This window comes from Lepidochelys kempii, chromosome 7, assembly GCF_965140285.1.
Source record: "Lepidochelys kempii isolate rLepKem1 chromosome 7, rLepKem1.hap1, whole genome shotgun sequence".
NCBI classification, from domain to species: Eukaryota; Metazoa; Chordata; order Testudines; family Cheloniidae; genus Lepidochelys; species Lepidochelys kempii.
In genome coordinates, this window is record NC_136386.1 from 6,664,073 (window position 1) to 6,689,054 (window position 24,982).

The 24,982-nt window shown below is 41.0% G+C and overlaps 1 protein-coding gene across 29 annotated transcripts in view; it reads right to left on the reverse strand.

The window, feature by feature from the left end:
* MAGI1 (membrane associated guanylate kinase, WW and PDZ domain containing 1) overlaps window positions 1–24,982 on the reverse strand; it is a 482,542-nt gene that overhangs the window by 62,883 nt on the left and 394,677 nt on the right. For 11 of the 29 annotated variants that reach the window (XM_073351009.2, XM_073351022.2, XM_073351021.2 and 8 more), the window contains 8 exons: window positions 24,402–24,484; window positions 21,147–21,185; window positions 16,037–16,094; window positions 11,672–11,760; window positions 10,749–10,841; window positions 7,382–7,444; window positions 5,625–5,807; window positions 3,723–4,343 (listed from right to left, as the gene is read on the reverse strand). In XM_073351009.2, the coding sequence (XP_073207110.1) occupies window positions 3,723–4,343; window positions 5,625–5,807; window positions 7,382–7,444; window positions 10,749–10,841; window positions 11,672–11,760; window positions 16,037–16,094; window positions 21,147–21,185; window positions 24,402–24,484 (1,229 nt within the window). The remainder of the gene's footprint in view (window positions 1–3,722; window positions 4,344–5,624; window positions 5,808–7,381; window positions 7,445–10,748; window positions 10,842–11,671; window positions 11,761–16,036; window positions 16,095–21,146; window positions 21,186–24,401; window positions 24,485–24,982) is intronic. The other 18 variants (XM_073351030.2, XM_073351013.2, XM_073351032.2 and 15 more) reach the window with 5 other exon arrangements.

Below are 24,982 nucleotides of genomic sequence, written 5' to 3' on the forward strand. Positions count from 1 at the left end.
TCTTTTTGCGAATACAGACTAACACGGCTGTTACTCTGAAACCTGTCTAGTTTTTGAATTCCTGGAAGCATGAAAAGTGAAAAGAGACTAGTGAATTTCACTTTTGTTTCTATGTAGATTCACTTTCAGATTCTTGTGCACTATGCATAATACTGCAATGTGCAAATACTGCAAGACAATGCTAAAATCCTAAGGGAATAGTTGTTTCAATTTTGTACTTTTTACAAAGTGTCCTGTATTTCCTCTCTCAAAACAACTGCCAGACTTGGATGGTACAACCTATCTAATTTCTGGAAGTCAAAGCTTCTGCTGAAGCTACATTACAGTAAATATTTTACAGGCTGCTCTCAGTGGCTATGCGCTTTACATTTCAACAACTAAGCGTAATTGTCGGGAGTGCACCAGTGGCTTGGAGCTGGCTGAGCTTTTCGCATAGATTACATATTTCTTTCTGATATTTTTCTGCCTGATTAGTAATCACTACTGACAAATCCTTTGGACAGTTCTGAACACCAGCCTCAGTGTGATGGGGATGAATCTGGCAAAGTCTGATTGAATGCAAATGTTATGTTAATAAAAGGATGCCTGACAGCAAGCTCTCCTAGCACTCTCTTCACTGGACACCAGAGGGAGGAGGAGGAAAGGACAGCCAGCAGAGAGACTGAAAGAAGAACCACTTCAACAGGCATGAAGAATCTTATCACAGAATGGAGCCAAGTACACTTCTGGAATCTGATCAAAATAAATAGTGGCACTTTGTCTAGGGCAGGCACTTCCGATAAATGAATTGGCAGAGGTAATGCAAGGTAAAATTACTGCAGAGAGGGTCTGAGTACATCGGATCTACACAGCATAGGCACAGCGCATCCTAGCTAACTACGTTCTCTAACTTTTAAACCAGACACCCTGTTTTCCACATTGTAGCTTGTCTCAGGCGTATATATTTTGCTAAATTTATGAGCCATGATTAGCAACCTCTCAGGGCAACTTCATTTTGATGCGGAGAGAAGCTCATTTTAATTATTTACTGGGCACCAGGGTCACAACAAATTCAAGCTTCTGTACCATGACAATATATGTTTAATTCATCGATCCATCCATATACTGGGAAAGATAAGGCAGATAAGAGATTCATTAATATTAGCAGCAGACTGACCATTTACTCTCTCATTAAAACTCAATACCTTGATTTCCTGACCAAACCTTCTCATTATACCTCAGCGGCAATGGCAAAAGAAGGATGATTGAATGTCAGCCACAGTTTGACTAACTAATGTACAGTGGTAACAGAGATATTTATGTTCTTTCCAGGAAGATTAATAATATCTGCTGTTTCCTTTCCAACTGTAGTTGGAGAAACTTTCTACCAAATACATAAATCAAACATGAGACTTATGGTGTATTTTAAAGGCTCTCAATATTAGAGTGATTTTAAATTACTCAGGTTCTGCAGATACCAGTAATAAAACTAGAGAACTCGTCTTAATGTATTCCGTTCCTTACTTTTTAATTTATTATAAAAATATAAAATTCAATAAAATTTTTGAGGTGGAAGGGAAGGAAACTATTCATTTTACTACATCCCTCATTCATTGCTAAATCTGTGCACTCGAATCCTTGGTTTACGTTCACAAGAGACGAGTCTGAGACACCTGAAAGGTGCTGGGATTTTCAGAAATGGATAAGCACCCACTACCATCTTAACACTGGCCCCCATAAGGTGTAAGACAAGCAACCCAAAAATCACCAATCACCTTGGAAAAATGTAGGTCCAGCTAATAACCATTCCACCCCGTTCCCTAAAAAACCTCAAAACATGCAAATTAAGATCCCAATGTTGCAAACCAATGGGACTTTGCAAGGGGAAGAAAGGACTATGTGTGTTAGCAGGGACCTTAATTTACACCCTTATCTTAAGCCCGCTCTTTATCAGGGGGCTGACTGAAGGGAAACAACCTGAAAGCTGAAATGCAAATGAAGTCAAGTATAGCAACACACATTGGCCACCCCCTCTCACTCGCTCTGAGTGTGTGTGTGTGTGTGTGTGTGCGCGCGCGCGCGCAGGGCCATCCAGTATACCTTTTTGGGCAACTATTTGTTCCCCACTGACATTCTCTAGCCCTTGTGGCTTGATGCTGACACCACTAAAAACCATTTGGAAAGCCGGTAGAGAAGTATTCCTGTGCCAAATGTTCCCCACAGCTTGGCTGGGAGGCAGCATTCAGCACATATTTACAGTCTTAACTCTGTGCTTATTTTAGCTCTGCAGCTCATCTCCGACAGCTTGACCCTGACCGGTACAGGTGTCAATGGTGGCACAGACATGGACATGGTAAAAAGTGGTGTGCAGGGCAGGGAGCACAGAGGACCCTGGCTTTCTATGAGCACCTAGCTCAAGAGCAGCAGCATGGGCTGTACAAGTCTGCCGGGACCCCTGGGTAATTCCACACAGAGCTAGTCCCCACTGAAGCCCAGACTGCTGCAGCTTCGCTGCTCCAGGACCTGAGCTAACGAGATGAAAGCTAGCTTGGGTAGGTCTCCACAAGCTTCAATAGCCCCCTGGTGATTGCAATGTAGACAACCCCCCTAAGAAGGCAGGAACAGCTGCTATGCAGATACCAAGCGACTCTGGCCTCATAGCAGGAGTGAAGCCTACAAGGGGAATGCCTCATTAGCATACCTCTCCTCATTACGCTTTGTCTTGCACTTATGCAATTAGAAGCTCAAGTCTACGCTCTCCCATACACACTCACTACACCCAGAACCATTTTTACCATGCTTTATTCTTTCCAATAGGCAGCGGTGAGTTGGTGATCAAACAGCACTCTCATCACCATCATCTTCTCCTGCTCATCCCTCTTTGCGTTGTACATATATATCCATAAACCCCACGCGTCCCCTCTCCTCTCGCATGTTGCTCCCCCATCTTTTTTTTTTTTAAATAAGCACAGCAGGAGCTTGTGACTTACTACTACTCCGTGGAGGTTGTCCCAGTGCCTTTCTGGGACGCTGTGCTTTGCAAAGCCGCAAAAAAGAGGTGAAACTACATTAGGATCACTAAACTCCTCACAGATGCCAACTGAGCATGCTCAGAAGTAATTTTTCCGTTGCTTAAAACTTTGTTTTAATTTTTTAAAATTTTTTTTGGCCCATCCCACATCTGGAGGAGGGCTGGTCCTTCAACGAGGACTATACACATTCAAAGTTCGGCGGGTGATTTTCCCTGGATATTTTTGAGCTACTGTTGAGCTAAAAAAAAAAAAAAAAAAAAAAAAAAAGAAGTAGAATATGGATTATTTCTGCTCTCTTCACTTTCCAAAAACAGCCAAAGGATTGCCCACAATTTCTTTGGAAATCCAAAGAAAGTTTCAGTCCCAGAGGCAAACTTTTACCAGTATGTAAAAACGGGTTATAATGAAAATCCTGATTTAATCAGAACACTTGCTATCAAAAGGCAGAGATGGATATTAATATTACATATAAATGTTATGTATAATGTACCTATATACATACATTTCCCTCTGCAACAAAAATGGGTTAAAATAATGTTTTTTTAATATATGACGTGTAATATGAGAAAATTGTGAGGGATGGTCAATTTCTACATCTTATAACTTGGGTGGATTACAAAGATTTAGGATCGCAAGCCTTTAATGATGTAGATTTTTTTCCCCTTCCAGATAAAACTACTTTAAAAAAAAACAAAACAACCTAAGACGTACCTCCTCGTTGCACAAGTAATGTGACTTCGCTTCCTTTAGGACATTCAATCAGCATATCCACGACTTGGTTGTGAGTGAGGTTTTGCACATTCTTCTTATTCACTTCAACGATAAGGTCCCCTTCTTTTAGGCCTCGGCATCTGGGGCTGTCTACAATTTGTTTCACTCTTTGGCCCCCACCACCAGGACTGTCTGCTATAGTAAAACCAAAGCCCATGGGGCCTTTCACTATATGTACAGTTATGAGTTCCGGCTGTGTTGCTATAGAAGAAGCCAAAGAGACAGTATCGTTGGGGTAACCATGGGATCCATTTGAAGAGACTTCAGCTGGACTACTTGGCCTTTGCTCCTTCAAGCCATTTACTTTCCCTGTTTTACTACTGTGGCTTGCTGGAGAATCATAATTTTCCTGCCCGTTCACAATGATTGGTTCTTTATCTAGAATTGCCACAGACGTCACCAGGCTTGTGTTGGGGTCATCGGGGTCAAAGGGCAGAGGGTAACCTCGACACAGTTCAAGGTCCACACTGGCACCAATGGGAATGGACTGGAAGATTTTTACAACTTGAGCGTGTGTATGTCCCAGCACACAGGTATCATTCACACTGACTATAACATCTCCTGTGGATGAAACAAACAAACAAAAAAACATACACTTTCAATTTGTTGCTTTAATGCACCAATCTCTTTTCAGAACATTAACAATGGACTCTTAGCAGCACTGAACAATGGGTACCACTCTGCTTCCATGCTGATAGACTTGTACCGGCGTAAACATCTGCACAGATACTTTATCTAAATACTCCTGCCTCTCAGCCAAAGACAAGAGTAGCTGTGCTGAGGTGAGCAAGAGCAATCTGTATCCAAAAGATTCACTGAATAGTTTTTACATACAAAAGTGCTTTGGAAAGGAAAATAGAACTTGGCTTATTAAAATATATATAATCAAGCAAAATGACAATATATGGCCCATTTAACAGTTTTTGCAAAGCTCAGCTCTTGCTATTACACACTCTAATACGGCTGACATACGACAGAAACACAATGGAGATCACATGAAGAACAAAAACAGAAGGACTGCAGCAACAGACTGCATAAATATGATTCTGTAGAGTCTCAGCCGTAGATGTCCTCAAGCCTAAGCATTGATTAAGTTCTGGTTTGTTTTACACTGTAGCTGCAAGGCAGGGCTGCTTAAGTAGTGATGCTCAACCAGTGGCTCCAGAGCCATGGGCGTCAGGCCACGTCACAATGGTCTCTCCCTGCTCTGCCTAGTCCCAGTCAGAGTGAAAACCCCACCCCCATTGCTTCCTCTAGCGCTTGGCATAGGCAATGCACTAATGTCACTACTGCAGAAACAGACCCGGCTCAGGATGCCTCCAGACATGAAGAGCAGCAGGAGGGATTGGGCAGAATAGCCCCTTCCCCATTTCTTGGTAGTAGCTACAAAGAAGGGGCGAAATGAAAAGGAATCACAGAGAGGTGCAAAATAAGTGACACAATACCCTTGAGGTGTTTTCCTCCTTATGAGCTGTCAATGCATCCCAAAGTGACTATTGCAATGCAGTGTCAGGTGGCTCTCTGTGGTTGCACTAGAAACTGAGGCGGTTGCTCATTTTCCCCACTGTTTGGCATCAATGGCTTAACACTCAGAGCAGACCCCTGGCTACGGCAGCTCTTGAGATCCAGTATCCACATTACCAATAACGTGCTACAAGACCTTGAAAAAGTTCCTCAGCTGGTCTGTGTTTCAGTTTCCCCGTTTACAAAATGGGGACAATACTACTTAGCTATTTCAGAGAGTTATGATGAGTCTTAAAACTCCTTGAGATCCTCAGATAACAGACGCTGTTAAGCGCAAAGTGGGGTGTTATTTAATTTTTGTCCCCAGGGCGTCATTACCTGTCTCCATTTTGCCATCCAGGGCAGCAGGGCCGTCAAGCACCAAACTCTTGATTTGGAGAAATTCATCCGGTTCGTCCCCTCCGACCACAGTGAAGCCGAACCCCCGGCTGCTTTTCCTCAGCTTGGTGTGGATGAACTTCCCTTTCAACTCTGAAGGGTTTCGCGTGAAAAATGGTTTTCCTGTTTAGGAAGTTTTGAAAGTCCATAAATATGCTCGAAAAATATTCTATCCCTTTGTCCTTCCCCAGCCCATGCTAGCTATTTAATGACAGACACACTTGTGTGTATCCACGGAAGAGAATGGGACAGATTTGCAATTTTACTCTGGTTTACTAGCTTCTTACTCCACTCCACTGACTTCACTGGGACCACACACGGAGTAAAGTGCTATATGTGAGTAATGGTATCAGAATGTGGCCCTCTGCTTATTGATTGCGGGTGTCCATCTCAAGGCAGAGTATAGATTTTAATTTTTAAAACAGATGCAGTAATGTGCACAGGCTATCGATGGCGGGAGATGGAATTCACAAACAATCTGGATATATTCACTAGCTCTTTCTCCTGAGACAGTTTAGGAAGCACAAAAACGCGTGTAATGGCAAATGTCGTATCTTTAAAAGACAAGGGACAAAATGAGAGCTCGTGAAAGTGAGGCACTTGCAACACTTGCCTCAGGGAGCAGGTTCTGTGCTAAGTGGCCTTTCATGGCTCTGCCAGTGGTTTTCCAACCTGACTTGCAACACCTCCGCTATGTCAGTGCTGGTAATTTCTTGAGCAGTCTACTGAAACACGTGGGTTTGAGAGACTGTGCAAACGACTGCTAGGGCAGGCTGCTGGGGGAATTTCTGAGTGAAGGGAAAGCTAAGAAAGTTGTTGACCATATTACTCTGTCCATAAAGCCCCTGATGCCCCCATCCCCACCCCAGTCTTTCATCCCCAACTGCACCAAAAGTGAAGCAAGCTTTGTGAGGGGATCTCGCTTCCTTCATCCTGCTGCCTCCTCTCTATATTAACTGCACAGATGCTGCCATGCTAAACCAAAGCATTGTCTCGGACTTGTGCTCCTCTCCACACTCTGCCTGAAGTGCATGAAACAGTATTCACAAAAGGAATCACAGGACCAGACTGGCTGTGCTGGAGGGGTGTTATCCGTGCTCCCTGGGAGCATGCTATGGAGTGCAGAGGGCTCTAAAAGTTAAAAAAATAAATAAAATAAGAAGTCCTGTGGAGGTAGGGTCCATGTAAAAGACACTGCATGGGTTCTGAAAATTAGCCACATTGCGTACTCTGCTGCCAGGAGATCAAACATCTTTGCACCTGTGACTGTTTTTTACCCAGGTCCCTAGAGGGAAAAAACCGACCACTGAGACCCCCGGTGACAACTCTAGGATTGACAGGGCCCTATGGGCATTATAATCAGAACGCTCGGCCTGCATTTAAAAACTCATCGCCAAGTTTTTGCTCCGACAGGCAGATCTCTAGGGAGCTGCTCGCTTTGTCCCCCTTCCTCCCCCAAGTGTTTCAGGTGTGCAAAAAGTGTTTTCCCACCAGAAAATGTTAGTAGGATGTGAGGTAACGACTCGTCTCACAGCCTCTTTGAAACACAAGAACATGATTCTTGTGTACACTAAGACATCATGCTAATAGCAGCATTATTATGCTACTTCTTGGTTGCAATGGAGGGTGAGGGGGTTCCATTTTAAATGAGTAAGTACGCTAAATGAAAGTCGATGCTGAAAGACAAAGCTACACACCAAGTTGCCGAATGGCAGCTGCTGCTCTTCCGGGCTTTGTGCAACACTCCCAGATAGCAGAGCCTGAAATGAAAGAGGGGGCAACTCAGCTGATCTCTCCCAAAGAAAGTGAGCAAGTGTGAGAGCGAAATAATTGCCACAAATGAGAGAGGAGGCATGGGTGTGAGCGAGTGAGAGAGAGGAGGCAAGTGCAAGTGAGGGCACACACTGTGAGAAAAGTGTGCTGGTGAACATCTGGACAAGCTACCGGTAGACAGGAGACTAGAGCTTTCACGTAATGTCACCATGAAGGAAGGCGGTCAGAGCAGGAGGGGCTGATCAGCTGAGAAAAGGTCCCCATAGTAACCATAAACCCTTACGTTTAAAGTAAATTTAAGAGGATAAGAGCTAAAAACCGACTACATACAGAGTCAAAGCGAAGCATTCACCTCCCCGCATGGAGCATGAGAGGTAAAGTCTGTATTAAAAATATATATATATATATATATATTTTAAAACAATGGGTCCAATTTTGGGCACTTTATGCCTCTCCAGCTGTGTAGAGGGTGGGTAAAGGCACTGCCGTGGGCCAGGGGACAACTTCCCCTGGAGTAGGAGAGAGGCAATGCTACTGGATATGGCCCTATGTTGCTCCCCACCACAGCCCCCGGAACAAAAGGGACTGTGAGATTCTGGGCTATCCCAGACTGCAGCACGGGGCATAGGGATCCAGAGTAAGGCTGCCTTCAACTGGTGCAATTCCCGCCACATGGCTCGACCCATGAGAAGCAGTACAGAATCCATCCCAACGGTTGTAGAGTTGTTTCCTCTTTTCACTTGAATCCATTCTACCCGTTCCATGACTTCATATTTTTGCTTTGACAAATGCACCCTATTTAGTCGTCAAAAAAAAACAACAAAAACCTTATCATGACAAAAATACAGTTCTCATTATAGATTAAAGATTCTCTTATTGCTCATTGATGAAATAAGGGTGTTGTATAATATAAGCCGCAGAGCACAGAAACAATGGCTCCAAATTGCCTGTTTATTTTCTCCCCACATTTAAATAAGTTTGAAGCTAACATTTTAATTAAAAATCTGCCAGGGAGCATTAATTACTGAAACAATTATATTGACAGACTGTCACAGACATGGGAAAGATTTCTATCAACTTCAGAAATGGGCAGGGATGGGGTACCTAGCCTCTGTTTGCCAGAAGCTGGGAATGAACGACAGGGGATGGATCACTGGATGATTACCTGCTCTGTTCATTCCCTCTGGGGCACCTGGCATTGGCCACTGTCGGAAGACAGGACACTGGGCTAGATGAATCTTGGTCTGACCCAGAATGGATGTTCTTATGAAGGAGCCTGGTTGGCTCAACTACATTCCACATGATCAGTCCCCCTGCATTACAGTATGCAGCAGCTTGGACAGCCTTTGCTTTGTTCTTAAGGCATAAGGCATGTGATATTGATGGTTCTATCGGGTGGCATGGTCGCCCTTGTCCAACATGATTCGCAGTCGTGTGGTTCTGCTGGATCCCTTGTTGCTCCTGGATGGGCAGGAACGATGATTCCCATCTCCCACTGACCGGGAAGCTGCAGCAGACCTCACCTCAGCCCTCCAATGCCTTTCCCTCTGCCAGTCTGGATGACTGCATTACATTCTAACTGCCCTTGGGTTGCATCTGCTTTGGCTTAAGCAGCACATGGCTCACCCTGTTCTGCAGGGACGAGTACCTCACACCTGCAGCACACTGCGCTCCCTATTTATTTGAGTTAGAGAATGATTTACGGGGCTAGCGACAAACCTGCAAGGCTTGAGCTCTAGTGATTGGAGAGACCAGCTCTCTCTTTACGCACAGTGAAGGCTGCTAGGGGACTCCGGCTGTTGATACTTGGATCCATGGCCGGCTGTGTAAGGAGAAGGCTCTCACCTGGGGATCTTGCCTTGTGCTCTAGCAAGTTTTAGATCATGCTGCAGCACTTCTATGCAGTCCTTTATGCTGCTCCGAGCATTTATCTTCCTGTCCGGTGGGATGGTTATGACAAGCCACTTTTCCAGGAGTGGCGGGACATACACAGAATGTTGTGCAAGCATTGAAATGGCATCAGTAAATAAGGTCCTGACCCTGCAAACACTTTTGCACTTGCTTCCCTTTAAGCACAGCAGCAGTTCTCTTCATTTTAAATGGAAGCACATGCATGAGGATTTGCAGAAGTGGAGCTGATGTTTGTGTGTTTTGTGGAGAGCACTTTGCTTCAGCTGTGATAGGCATTATGATAGTTGCCTACACAGGAAAAATTTATAGAGGCTCTAGGAACTCATTGAATTTCATCTCATGGAGTTTCCACTTAACCGTCCCAGCGGTAGGATGTGATATTCCTTTCCAAGCCCTCAGTTACTGAGACCTCTAGAGTGTCAGGGCTTTCACGTGGAGGTCAGTATCCCTGCCCCGCTCTCTGACTAGCACAGCTCCCTCATCAGCCACCTTACAATGGTCTCCCCCAAACATTTCTAGCATGGAAAGCTTCACAACACAGAAGTAAAAGGAAACACTGACCGAGTCACCTCTCTGCCAGGACCCACTCCTGGCAAGTCTAAACATGAGATGCTCAGGTGGCTGTTTGTGAAGGAATGTGGGCAAGCGTCACAGAGCTAATGAGCACTTCAGAAACAGTGTGCTGTAAAACTGTGGCAAACACAGCATGCATTGTTTTGGCACCAGAAAGTACTGACTTGCTCTAGGAGGACAATAGTGTCAAACAATTTTAATTCGCATGACACTCTCAGCCTACTCACTCATGTTTAGCGATTGACAGGGGTAATAATTATACACCAGCTTTGGCCCCAATAATATCCAACCACCCTCTCCACCCCATTTCTGGTCTGATCATATAACAACATAAAATATTGTTAGCCTGCATTATAGCATATTGTAAGAACCACACTTTATCCTGGGTAGATTTGTTTCCTGTCCATACAGGCAAGAAAATAACAGCCAAACACGTTCTAACATAGTTTAACCACATAGTATTGCAAGAAGGGGCTGAGTTCTATATGCATTTGCACATCCCCATTATATTGTACTTTAAACAATTTGCTTTTAATCTATTAAGAGTGTAATTCATATTTTCAGTATCTTTTGAAAGATCTGAAATGCAACAGAGAGAGATTTGCAGAAATCCGCTCTCTAAGAGGCACCCTATTCACTTTCATTTTTGTCCTCTTCTGTATAAGACCCACAGTTCTCAAAGTCCAGACAAATTCCGGGAATTGGTGTTTTGTGTCCTCTCTACATTACTATTGAAGGTCCTGTTTCTGAAGAAATGTGGTGGCAAAATTAGTTTCATTATAATGGAAAAACCGTATTGGATGTTACCTTGTACTGGTGCTTCTCGAACTGGCTCTTGGGTGTTTGGCGCATGGTTTGGAAGAGCCGGTGGACCAAGAGGTGGATGCTCTTCTGTCCATTCTAGAGATAGAAAAAATACAAAACATAACTATAATAGAACAAAATCACCCACCTGGGTAGGGCTAAACCTTCTAGAAAAGTGCGGAGGACTGAAGGAGGAGGAGGAGGACTGAAAAGTGGAGCAGGCCATGTTGGTTACGTGGATTTGCATTGTGAGTTCCGAGGGATGTAGCCAATCGAAGTGTCACGCAGAAACTCCACAGCATACCTGCATTCTAAATGGCTGAGACTATTTCATTTCAGTGCTATCGCGGCATTACATGATTTTTAATAATCCAAAAATGTGTCAAAATAATGAAACAACTGACTGATGTGGAACATGTTTGCAACACCCAAGAATCTACTCTTAGCAATAATGTAAAAAGGAGTTTAATTCATATTTGATTCTACTCCCTAGTCTTTCTTTATGTTTTATTAGTACCAGGCCAAATATAAAAATGACCTTTTGAAAAAAATCATAGTTTAGGCTCACAAGTTGATCTTTATAATTTCTGGGGAACAAGCAAGCTTGCTTTGTAACCTATCAGTGTTTCATAATTAAGTTAAAAGTAGTTAAAAAATTCTCCCCATTTCAGGGATTCAAAGCCATTCAGTGCTAATATATTTTATCATTTCTCCTTCGCCTCGTGCTATTCAGTCTTCTAGTAAGAGCACAAACTACATGCCCCTTTATATCTCCTTGTGTGTATAATCCATCTTTTAAAATCACAGGGATCACAATGTAAGTATTTTAATGAAGGACAAATATGTCCACGTGGGGTAGTAAACTCAAGGGAGCGCATATTCTGTTAACAAATCTCTCAAGCATAATACTCTCCACGGGTGCCAACCTTCTGGTTGTTGTTGCTGCTGTTCAAGCTGTTTTTTCCGTTTCGCTTCCAGAACTGGATTCTCATATTGTGTCTTCCTGTTAACGTGGCTGGAGAAGAAAGAGAGCAATAAATTAGGAAACATTTTGTGTGGCAAACAAAAATGACAGCCAGACTTGAAATTCCTGAGACAAAGGGGGCAAAAAAGCAAACTGCCAGGCATATGGCGAAACACTCACCAACTTGTGCCAAATCCTCATTTAGGAAAACAAGCACAACTTATCTGCTGCGACACCTTGAGCAGGAATGGCTAATTTTTTCAACTACAATAAGAAGCAGTTTAACTGTGAAAATGAGATGAAGGCAGAAAGGATGCCCTGCCTGACTACATGCTAAAAGACAGACCTACATCATCCCTGCTTTAATCAGATTCCCAGAGGTGCAGTCATTCCCTGGCTCAGTGAAGTTTAAAAAAAGAACCTGATAACATCTGTCAGCTATCTAATCAATGCACAATATTAATATGGTGGGTGAAAAATACTTGCAATGCTTTGCACTGCAGATATGGGCAGCAAGACAGATTGAATGAAGGGGAATGTGTGACCTTGGTACAAGAAGTATTTTGAATTAGCAACCATTAAATAAGCTGGTTTGAAACCAACATAAATCAATCCAAGACTGCTACAAAATAAGCTTACTTACCTGTAGATGTGTGTAGAAACTACTAATGTCTACGCATCATGCATTGCATCAGATGGATAGAGTTAAACCTTTTGTGAAACCCATGAAAAAAGTGACACCACCACAAAATTGCAAAAGAATTGCTAATCTGTTGGCGCCGTTAAAGTTCTGCTGGAATTTACATGACTTGTGAATTAGACAGCTTCTTAATGAAGTCATAAATTCAGTAGAAAAAGCATTAGCCATTGCATTGAACACAATATTCAAGGGGGGCTGAACTCCCTCCCTCACCTACAAGCACACTGCAACTGAGGCATCTTTATCGCGCTCCTGATCTTGAGATACCCCTTCTATGCAATTTAGCAGAGCCACAGAACTGCTGTAATTTCCTCTATAATATGTGGGGGACATAATTCTACAGGTCAGAGTGCATTGTGTTCCTCCACAGACCAGGAACACACACATACCCGTCCCCAGCTATAACATCTACACATTCAGACTAGAAACAAGGGGCAGATATTTAACAGGGAGGGTACTCAACCATTGGAGGAACTTAATTAGGGATGTGATAGATTCTCTATCACTTGAAGTCTTTCAATCAAGACTGGATGGATACCTTTTCAAGAGATCTGTTCTAGCTCAAAACAGAAGGGCTTGATACAAAAATTAATCCGCGTGATTTTCTGGTCTGTGTTTTACAGGAGATCAGACTAGGTGATCACAATGGTCCCTTCTGGCCTTAAAATCTATGGTGAGGGTGAAAGGGACCAGGAGAGGCTGGCAGAAAAGCCAGCTACCCCAGTTTTATCATAGGCTATAATTTCCCTATACTAGGGCAATTCTCAACTGCCCTTTGCTTTGATGGCACAAGGTGAGCCTAGCAAGATGTGTGGACTGCAAACAGTCATTGGCAATTTTATGAAAATGGGAACAGAACTGTGAAAAAGACCAATCCAACACTGAGCTACGATGTTTTGCACTTACTGTAGGCATCAATCATCCATCAAAACCTCAGTAAGTTCTATTTCAAAAGAGGCTGGCATGGTATGGACTCAATATTGCAGGTTTATTCTGAATCACAGGCCCAGCTGAAATTGCCTGCAGAGCTGCACTCTGCTGGATCATCAGTTGTTTTAATACTTGGAGAACTGATTACAAAGGTAGGAAAAAGTATGGTGATTTTTAACATGTCTGACCAGCATGAAAACATTAGCCAATTGTGGAGACATATCACTTGATTGGTTCTTGATCTTCACTTGATTGGTTCTACTGAGAAACGGATAGGTAAAGCACTAGCAAAATACACCTATTTGAAGAGTGAATACAAAATCGTGAAAAATCTACATCAGAAACTTCAGTACATGGACATATTGATTCAGGTGCAATTTTCACACAAGTCATAGGGATGATTTCAGTAACTCTTTACACAATGGCACCTCTTTGCATAAAACTTACTGAGATGAACATCTTAAAAATCCTGCTATACGGAGACAAAACACTCATATCCAATTTCTCTAATGCTTATCGGTGAATTTCAAGCATCAGCTGCATTAAGCATCTAGCCAGTGTTAACTGTATTTGGTTAAAATTCAGCTAGAGTCCAGTTCAAAAGTTTACCATTAAGAAAGTGTGTTTTGCTGTCTAGAAGTTCTTTCCACAGTTCCATAGTTATCTTCAAAACAACTGTTTGCAAATAACTGCAAAACATGCACTACAGAGTCCCACTCAGAATTGTCTTCATTGGGTTCACAAAAAGGATAATTTTTTTTTAAATAAGCCTGATGCTAGACTGTTGATTTAATGAATCTAATAAGCATATGAAAACAAACTCATAAATCCTGTACGAGACTGTCAATTTCATGTATCCGTGGAAGGCTGAGAAGAATGTAATGGTTTCCAAAAAATGATATCACTTAAGTTTTTCATGAAATGAAAGTGTGTTTGTGTAAGAGATAAATCTATTTTATACCTGTATTAGTAGATGATAGATATTAATTAAAATGATCTGTTCTGTCACATTGTTGTTACAGTCCTATTTAATCTCACACTGAGGAGTGGCCTGAAATTAATGGGCATGCATATGCAAAGTAGCATTTGAAATGCTGGAGAGAGACCTCTTGGCATGACATTTAATAGATGAAAAATACCCCTGATATCTCTGGCAAATAAATGTCAGACCTTAATTATACAGTTTGCTAAACCTTGTTTCCCAAAGCACAGATGGTGGGGTCAAAAATGAGCCAAAGCAGATAGAATCTGTATTCCACGTCTATTCTGAAGGCTATCCTAAGCCATCCTAACAGACAGGAGTGTACACATAATTAAAAATTCATTTTATGGGGTCAGTGATGAAACAAAACTTGGTTCTCCGATTTCCCAAGGGAACGATCTGTCATCTAGATAAAGAGGAAACTCTTCTTATTCTGGAGAGAGTTACATTAAACCCATAATTCTTTACAATACAATACAGGAACCTTTATGGTTACTATTTGATCACACAAGCACTGTCATGTTTCATTCTTTGGGTTTTTTTTTAAATTGAATTGGTAATCTGCTTTATGAGAGCACATTTTGATCACACTGCTATACTAAGGAAATTGCTAAATTAATCACATACAGTTATTCAAAGCTAGAATGGGTATCTCAGCTAAAAAGAATTCTGTCCTTGCCAAGAATGTGTCTCAGGCACCTAGCGATGAGTGCTCCTCCTTGCCTTTACTTCTAGCTATGCATTCATTAAGGAATTCAGGCATCTGAGTGTTAAGACTCTGAGGTTTCCCAATACTTCAATCCCAGTAGGCCTCTTCCCTATATAAGACCACTTGCAGTAATACAGATGGACAAGCCCTTTAAGGATATACATACACTTGGAGCTGGGGGGAGGGGTGATTTCCAGCTCAAGGAGACATACGCACGCAAAACCAGTAGTAGCGTAAACTGCCGTGCCATAGGCAGCGGATTGGGCTTGGGGCCTGAGTACATACCCATGAGGTCTGGATGCATTTGGACTCAGGATGGCTAGCCCCTGCTGCCACTGACTACTGCAGCCACGTTGCTATTTTGAGTGGACTAGCTTGCTGATAGCTAGTAGAAGTATATCCCCTCAAGCCGGCTCCATGTGGAGAACAGTTCATTCATAAGCTTTGATCTGGTACTGCTTCAAAGAGGACTCAATCAAAGTGCAATTACCAACTGTTAATACGCTTCAGCAGGGCCAAACAGACTGTTAATCCACAGCAGGGTAGCACACGGTGGATAGCTTGCCACAAACGAAACGCTCGTGTCGGCAAGCCCTAAGTGTACAGCACTCCTGTTTAGCTCAAATCCTGTAATGCTGAGCCACGGCCAGCCACCAGGGGGTGCGCAGAAGAGCAAAGTATGATGTGCCTTCCTTCCTGAGACCAAGAATATTAACGCTTCACTTCCAGTATCTGGAGGAGTCTGAGTCTTTAGGTTGCCTGTGCATTCCTATAGCACTGCAGGCTTTAAACAAAGCAATCAGGGTGGGTGACTGCCTTGCATCACACCGTGACTAGCATTCTTAGCTTATTCGTAACTCTTTTTTGGTGGTGGTGGAGGCAAACACCACTGCCCCGAGCTGTGAGCCATTCAGTTGCAATGAATGATACAAAGATACAGCAAATTCAGATGGAAAAAGTTCTTATCTACTTGACATTGAAAACAGAAACGTCAAGCAACACTTACTCTACATAGTAGACTCCATATACAGGATCTTCAATCTTTTCCCAACCAGCAGGCAATTCTGGGGGCGGGAAAAAAAATGTATATGAAGGCCTTAAAGATATAGTTTTCAGACAGGCATCCCAGTTTCACTTGGCTTACACAATTCCACATCTGCTCATACTCTCACTTACAGAATAACTATCAGGAAAGAGAATCACAGCCATCATTTCTGTATCAGTGCATAGTCTAATGAGCACAAATATTACTGTTACCTTACCAGTAGTGGGATTAACAAACCATGCCCATTGCCTATAGTTTTATCAGGTCAATTTTTTGTTGCAGTTTATTATTTAGATTCCTGGGTTAAATGAACAGTCATGCATTCCTTGTTTAAGAGTCTCTAGGAGGTGCCTCTCTGTAGATGTTTTGGTTTGGGAAAGTACACTTTTTTTTCCCCTCTGCTAAGTATTTGCAGTAACTGTAATTTCAGCATTTACCATGATTTGTATATTAGCACCCGAGTGTCCCCCTCAGGACCAGGGGCCCATTATGTTAGATGCTATGCAAACACAAATGTACTTCACTGTAGAACACTTGATACAAAAGCATTTAATGCCATAATCACATGTAACAGTCATTTTCATTTTTTTTTTTAATTAGAGCAATTACTAAAAAAAGCTCTGAAGATGAAATTAGCATTTGGAAACCTATCCCCACTTTGTGCCTGCAGATTTTTAGACTGGAGGCATGTGGTACTTCTTTAACCACAAGTAGTGAACATCTTAACCTCTGACAATAGGACAAGAAGCAATGGGCTTAAACTGTAGTAAGGGAGGTTTAGGTTGGTCATTAGGAAAAACTTCCTGTCAGGGTGGTTAAGCACCGGAATAAATTGCCTAGGGAGGTTGTGGAGATCTCCATCATTGCCTAACCTGCTCTTAAAAATCTCCAAACATCTGTCAGGGATGGTCTAGATAATACTTAGCCCTGCAACGAGTTTCAGGGGACTGGACTAAATGATCTCTCGAGGTCCCTTCCAGTTCTATGATTCTATGATCACTTCAGCATAGTAGTGAGGGCTATTTGAACTGTATGTATTACTCAAGGGCCTGATCCTACTCCCACTGAATCAAACAAAGCTCACAATGGCTTTCAGTCCTGAGGTACTACACAAGTTACTTTAAAGAAAGAACAATCGCCATACAATACGCATGCATAAGACGACTATTAAAATACCCCAATGAGAAAGAATTCCTCATAAAAACAGCACTTATTGCCAAGTTGACAAGACCAATGGGAAATAATCTGTGTTTATTCATTATGGAATGCAAAGATTTATTTTTATTAATGGTATCAGTTGCTTAGCCAATACAATCAAACAGTGGCCCATTAATCAGAATAATGTAACTGTACAGTTCAGTATTTATAGACATCAGCTACACTGCCATAAAGGCACAAACAATTCCAGACCTAAAATGAAGGGAAGCCACACAAACACATATGGGGTAACTACTCCGAGTTTATGTTTGCATTCAGAATTGGCTGAACATCACAAGAAATTAATTTCATGGGTTTTGCTCCACAAGTCCCTGGTTTGAAAATAAAAGACATGTTTCCCCCCCATTCTTTATTTTTACCCAATTTAAGCATCTTTGGATTCCTTGAGACATAAGCAATCAAATGCAAGCCAGTGCTAACCTTTGAGTATGAAACCATTTTGCAATCTTCTGAGCAGATCTCTTTTGCATGTAGGATGACCAGATAGCATGTGTGAAAAATCAGGACAGGGTATGAGGGGTAATAGGTGCCTATGCAAGAAAAAGCCCCAAATATCAGGACCGTTCTTATAAAATTGGGACATCTGGTCACCCTATTTGCATGCTTAGCAAATGAACGGGTTTGAAATTGACATTCCTCTACAAAGCACAAAAGTAACCTCAATATTAAAATGGAAGTGCAAAACTAAAGGCCAAATCCTAGAAGTCTTCCCTCACTTGAAACTCTCACTGATTTGAATGATGAAAAGACTGGGATTTAGTCAAAAAGTTTCAATCGATTAAAGATCTGACACAGACAAGAATCAAAAGGGTCAAAAGTTTTGGCTGACATTTCATTCTTAACTTATTCCACTGTGGAAGCAGATGGCTGTGGAGGCCAGGTTGGATTGAGAGATGGAAGTAGACCACCAAAACAAGAGTTAAAGTTGGAGAGTGATGCTTCAGTTTGTTGGCTACGCTTTTTATGTCACAACGTTCAATAATGTTTATTTTATTTTCAAATCTCAGACTATTGTTTTTGGCCAGTGTCACTGCCTTATCTTTATTTAAAATGTTTTTAGTATTAACATTTCATTTTTCTTTTCTGTAAAAGAAAAGAACATTTATGGAAGGTCACAAAACAAGGACCTTGGAATTGCTCCACTGACATTCCAGGCTATTGGATAAATACTTCTTTAAGCAGTTTTCAATTTAACAAAACACATTTCTACATGTGTTGAAAATGAACAAGATAAGAACTGGTGCTTTGGAGCCATAAGTAGTCTATTATATAGATCCACATCCAGGAATCTAATAAAAAGTCTTTTGAAATGCTCTAAAGCAAGAAGTTACTCTTCATTAGTAGCACCCACTTTGCAAAGTCCAGTATCTGGGTTGTTTTAAATGATTCCCACCCATCTTCAAGATGAGCCAGAGCAATTAGATCATAGAATATAGCTTTGACCCAGGAAAGGAATCCCTATTCCTGCAGTCCCATGTGGTTCTATGAGGGCACACTCATGTGGACCCCCATGGAGGATTATAATCTAATATTAACTCAGAGCAAGAGCATTTGGCTTTAAGTGCCCAACTTATATTTTTAAGCCTGGTGTCAACACACGATCCTAGCTGAGAGCCTGCTGGTCAGTGTTCCAGCCTACAAGAGTGATAAATCCCTGAAAATCAGGAAAACCCCAGCCAGATTGAGAGTTAGCTTGCCCCGCTGCACCTATGTAAGAATCTATCCCTAAAACCTTTTGCTGGAGCATTCCATCCTTGTACAGTCATAGCTCAAATGCCAATGGTTGCACCTACACGAGAAAACTAAGCCCTGAAATTCACTACAGCTTGACTGGTCACAGCCATTTTGGAGGTTGGGCACAGCGATTTTTACCAGCCTGCAATTTATTCTGCAGTCTCTGATATTGCTACTACTGATTGAGCTGCACAGAAGTGAATTACGTGTCTCAGTGTAGACAAGACTAGTAGGAGTTGTCCATGTGGAACAATGTTAAATCTTTCCCTAAGTGTTTAATTTCTATCCTAAAATCCTAATATATATATATATATAATATATTACTACCTATTATATCTGTTTCTTTAGAAAATATAAGATAAATACAAAATATTGTGAAAGTTTCAAGTTGATTTCCATTTAATTTTCTCACATTCAGAAAACAAATGTTAAACTTGAGTTAAAACTAAGGATGTTAATCTCTAGCACAAACCAATTTATACTAACCACTGGTATTCCTATTGTACTGCAGATGTTGATGGTATGTTTTGACCATACTTCACTGACCTTGCTGGTACTGACTGAACTACTGCAAATGTTAAACTTCTTTCTTGACATGCATATATTGTAAACCCCTGTAGTACTTACATGGACCCCGATTTTACAAACACTTGTCTCTACTATTGTGAGGAGTCGCCCGGATATTAAACTACTCATGTTAGTACAGTTAAGCACATGTGCAAGTTGGTACAGGATCAGGGCTATGGTTATCAACCAATGCTCTTCCCTGGATCTACTGCCTCTGTCCATCCTTCCCTTGAAGTTACACTGGGTGCTGACGGGTAATAAAGATCTGATATGAAGCTGATAGGAGCAAGCATTTAAATGTAGTTGTTACTCATAATCTTGTTATTTTATAATATTACTACTTCATCTTGACTGGTTTTGAGACATTTTAATTAAAAATACATTTCAGTTCAGCTGTCTTCATTCACTTATTCTCGATGTTATTTTAGTCTGTGAAAGATTACCAGCCATCGCAATGGGAACCTTAGTGCTGTGGATTGTGCCAACACCTGCTACAGGAATTGAGAAATTATTCCTTTCTGTAATCTCTTTCCAAGTGTTGCACTAAAAGGAGTTAGGTTCTTAACATTATTCCAGCCACACTAACCACAAGAGCAGCTTCTTGTATAGCATTTTGAAAAGCAGTCAATTTTTATTGGCTGCTTCTCGCATATCCATCACACAGAAGTGGGACTCAGTCTACACTTTCAAGTAATTAAGGAAACCAGAGATTAATTCCACTGTAATATAATCGGCTACCATAGAAAGTTATAAATTTCTTTAAAGCAATGAACAACCTAATGAAAATACAGTCACATATAACATACTCATCCCTTTCAACTCTCAAAATGGACTAGAATGTGGAGCAGAAATAATTGTCTAATAGTTTTCTGCACTATAATTACAGACTGAACTAACTAATGCTAAATGAGATTATATATTATGATTGCATTCTTCAAAAACACTTAGAAAATACCACTGGACCACACCATCTAAAATAAATTTATTCTTGATTTATAACATCAGCTACTAGGGCAAAATGTCTGCTGTTTCATTGACAAATTCAGCAAAAACATTCTGTGGGATATTTTTAGCCAGTTTTCCAAATTTCACTCAGTTTCTCTAATCTGGAATGCTGGGTACTAATCCTGAAAAGTCTTATATATGTGCCTACTCTTCACATAACTTGGAAGTCAATGGACCTACTCACTGGGTGAAATTCTGGCCCCACTGAAGTCAATGGCAAAACTCCATTGACTTCATCAGGGTGAAAATTAAAACCCACTGTGCATAAGAGTAAACGTTCTCAAGCCTTTCAAGATTGAGGCCTTACTTTGTTTCTCTTCTTTGGGATCCAGTACCATAAGAACTGTGCCTTAAGATTCCACATAACGGGGGGAAAAAAAAAATCTATTTGCAGTGTCAAAAACCCTGATACATTTTGTTACTGAATTCGGTTTTGTTGAAATTAAAGACTTGAAAGATGCAAAATGACACAAAGGAGAAGTCAAGCAATGAGAGGCTAAAAATGGTACAGTCAGTCATACAGCAAAATGAGAGATGGATGATTTACCTAGTTCACTGTCCAGTTCCTCCGTGTGTACCCCTTCTTCTCCAAAGGAAGAGCAGTAAATGAGACAGAAAAAATTAAAAGAAAATTTCAGATACCAGCAGCGAGCAAGATATTGCTATAGTAAACAGAAGAACCAACACCAATTTTGCACAGATCAAACTCTCAGTTTATCACATCTTAGTGATCACAGTATTTACGGACCTTGATGCGAGTCATAAAAGAATAGGTTCTTGCACTGTTAAAACAATTGTGCACCAGTTACTTTCATGCCAACATGTGATTAGATTGAGTGATAAACAAATTTGCATATCATTTTTGTGGGAAAACACTCAGATGCAAAAGGCTATATATTGATCAGGAGACCAAAGCTGAGTGCAGATCTGAGAGGAACTCTTTGCCCTTAAATAGGATGTCACTTAGAACCCAGTTCAGAGATGTTTGTTTCAACACCTCAAACTGGAATACATAGGTAGCTCTGCTGACTTAATTGGGACTACCTTATGCACTTAAGGTAAGCATGTGCTTAAGTGCCTTGCTCATTTGGGGCCTAAATTTCCAATATTGCAAAACAGATGCACCAGTAAAGAGCCTGAGACCCAGATGTAGCTGCATTAACTTCAAAGAGACCTCATTTTCAACAGTTAACAATGACAGATGATTATGGTATTGCTTGGCTTATGAATAATACTGCAGTCAGAAAATGAAAGGTGATGACAACTAGAATGCAGATGGTAAAACAAGCTGGGACGTAACAGAAAAGTATTAGCTATGTTAATAAATGACACACATAAGAGATACAATACCATCAGATTGCTGTTGATAACTATGACACTGAAGAAATACGTTATGTGCTCTAACTTACCCAGGAGCTGTTTGTGTTATAGTATGCCAGAATAATTGGTTAGATATTTGTGTGTGAAATGCTAATAGGCATTTTCTTCATATACAGTAAACAACAGAAAACTTTCAGGGATTTGTACTCCGCCATGGAAAGAATACAACACAGATAAAATTCAAAACAAGTCTGAAAAGATGTCTAACACTCAAAGTATTTACTTTTTCCACAGTACACATGATGTGACCAAGCCTGAAAACAGACACGCAACTTTACTCCTGGGAGTTCCCCCATAGCCTTCAGTGGAGCTACTCACATGAGCAACCTTATGTCCACAGCGGCTGGATCAGACTGTCATCTGGGATTTGTAATGTTATTTTACCTTTTCTTCACACCTAGGAGCTTTTATCGAACTATAGAGACAGACTTAGAACAGCGAAGTAGAAGTGTGCAGTGCACTAAATGCACCTGGGACGTAATGAGTTTTACTACTTGCTGATAGAAAAAGAATAATTCATTAGCAAACATAGGCAGGAACGATAAAATGAGCTGAAAGGAAGGAGCTACTTTTTAAAAAAATATATCACACTATTATAAATTAACTGTCCCAATTACACAAGCTGTTCAGGTGCCTATTGTTTAGTTGAAAAGGATGAGGGTATAACAGAATGGCAGCCTCTGGTGCATGGTACCAGAATGTAGGGGACCCTCTGGTAAGTCACCCTGATTCTTGTATCCTGACCCTGTATGAAAGCGCAGGGTGTTTCCCGCTGAGTCACAGTGGCAGGTGCACCTTGTTAACTTCAACCAGATTATAAAAAATAAATGGGTTAGTCTCTAAGGTGCCACAAGTCCTCCTTTTCTTTTTGCGGATACGGACTAACACGGCTGCGACTCTGAAACCTGAGACTATAAACAGGAGCTGGAGTCACACTCTGAAGAGAGAGTTAGGACAGAGGGTATGCTTCAGGGAAAACTCTAGCCTCAGCCAGGGGAAAGCTTAGGTGTAATTTATGTTCTATTTTAAATTGTTTCTCCGAGCTCCCAGTGATATATCTATTTTCAGACCCGAGTCCTGCAAAGGGATCAACCCTGGATCAAGGATCTCCGTGCTTGGAGTCCCACAAACTTTGCAGGATCTAGTCTCCAACAGAAGGGGCCAACATTTCAAAGGGCTCTCAAGTAGGCCTCTCAAAACTGAATGCATAGTGTCTTGTCTAAAATTTGTGCAATCACAAGACATCTTGTATTTTGAGAGCATTCAAGTCCATTAGCCACATGTACAACTATCTGGTTTTCTCATGAAAAAGCAGTTTCTACAGTCAAATCCAGGCATTACATGTGAAAAAGAACTCAGATGTGAAAAAAATGAAGGTTGACAAATTACAAGATTGTAACAGCAACTTTAGATGTGACTTCTGAAACAATCAGGTCCATTCCTTTCCTAAGTAAGATAATACCCCTAAAGCAGAGGAGCCTGACTCACAAATAGCTTGAGCGAGAAGGTGATTGATCATAATCCCCAAATTAGCTTTAGAATAATAATGCAGACACTCTAAAATGCTCATTCCTAGCACTGTGCCAGTTAAAATGCCATTGTTTTCCTGTTTTGGTTTTTTTTGTGTGTATGTGTTAAAGTTCAAAGGACCAAAATTTGTGTGCATATTTTCACAAATGTTTTACTGGCCCTTATTATTTTTGCAATTTTTTTGTACTGAACTTTTTGTTTTGGTGCCTTTTTAAAGGTAAACTTAAGAGAAATACCTCCTCTTCCAGTCACAGATTGGGATGCTTGATTTATTTATGTGCCTTCAAACTGAACATTGGCTTGCATTTTCAACATCTCAAGGAATGCAAAATGGTATTGGTGCAAATTAAGTGATAAAAATCCATGATTTCCAAATATAATTTCTCTTTAGCAATCATAATGCTAACCAGACTACCAGAATGTAACGTTCAAAAGTGAAGCAATACATTAACCTTTTAATTCTACCCAAATGAGGAAATAATAATGTCCTTTGGATCCACTTAAAACATACTAACCACCGCATAAGGCAATGGGCCATGCAGAGCACCATTTACTCCATGCCTGCCCAGGCGTGCTAGCTAGCGCATGCATTCAAAGGACCTTGGTCTCTTTCAGCAACAATGAACATTCAAATCCTTTTGTGCAAAAATGGATGCCTCCTCGTTCTAATACTTCTGTGATTGTCTGACTCAAGATCATTTGAAAATCATGATGATTCACCTTACATGTGCGTAGTGATTGTATAACAAACTCATGTTCATAGTGGTTATCTCTGTGCACTCTTGGTTCTTTATTTTACATTTTGCAATCATAGTATTGTTGGGGGGGGGATCTATTTACCTAAATTAGAGCAAACACACTAAGTTTTAGTTCACTGTTTTCAGTCCCTTACCATCATCTTCACATTCTTCTAGAGGCTTCTGCTGTTTGTTCAGGCACCGTGGGTCTAGCCAAGATGTTGTTTTAGTATTATGGCTGCAAACCAGAAATGGAAATATGACCTTTGTTAATAAACCGAGCTAAAGTACCAGTGACAGAAAAACATGTGCCCTCTCTATGATTCAACTGAGCTGAAAGCATATTTTTATTTCAGAAGAAATATAACAACGTTATGTTTTATAAAACCGGCTAGCAAGTCAAGAGACTTTCAGCATTGATAGGAAAAAAATATCTGAGATTTTAAAAACAGTCAGCACTAGAAGTCAGAAATTCATGTGAAAGGCACAGGGGTAACTACAGCAGGGACCGGTAAACTTTCACTTACACTCTGGATCACATTTTAATGTGGAGGCTAATTCGTGGACTCATCTGCCACCGAGAGCTGGCTGGGAAATGGGTTATTTCCTCAAGGAAATTTTAAATTTTTTTTTTAATTTCCTCTAAATTTTTCTTCGAAATTTGTTGGGTTTTGAGAGAAAACATCAATCAGAACAGATATTTCCAATGAAAATGTTTCTATTAACAGGAAAAACT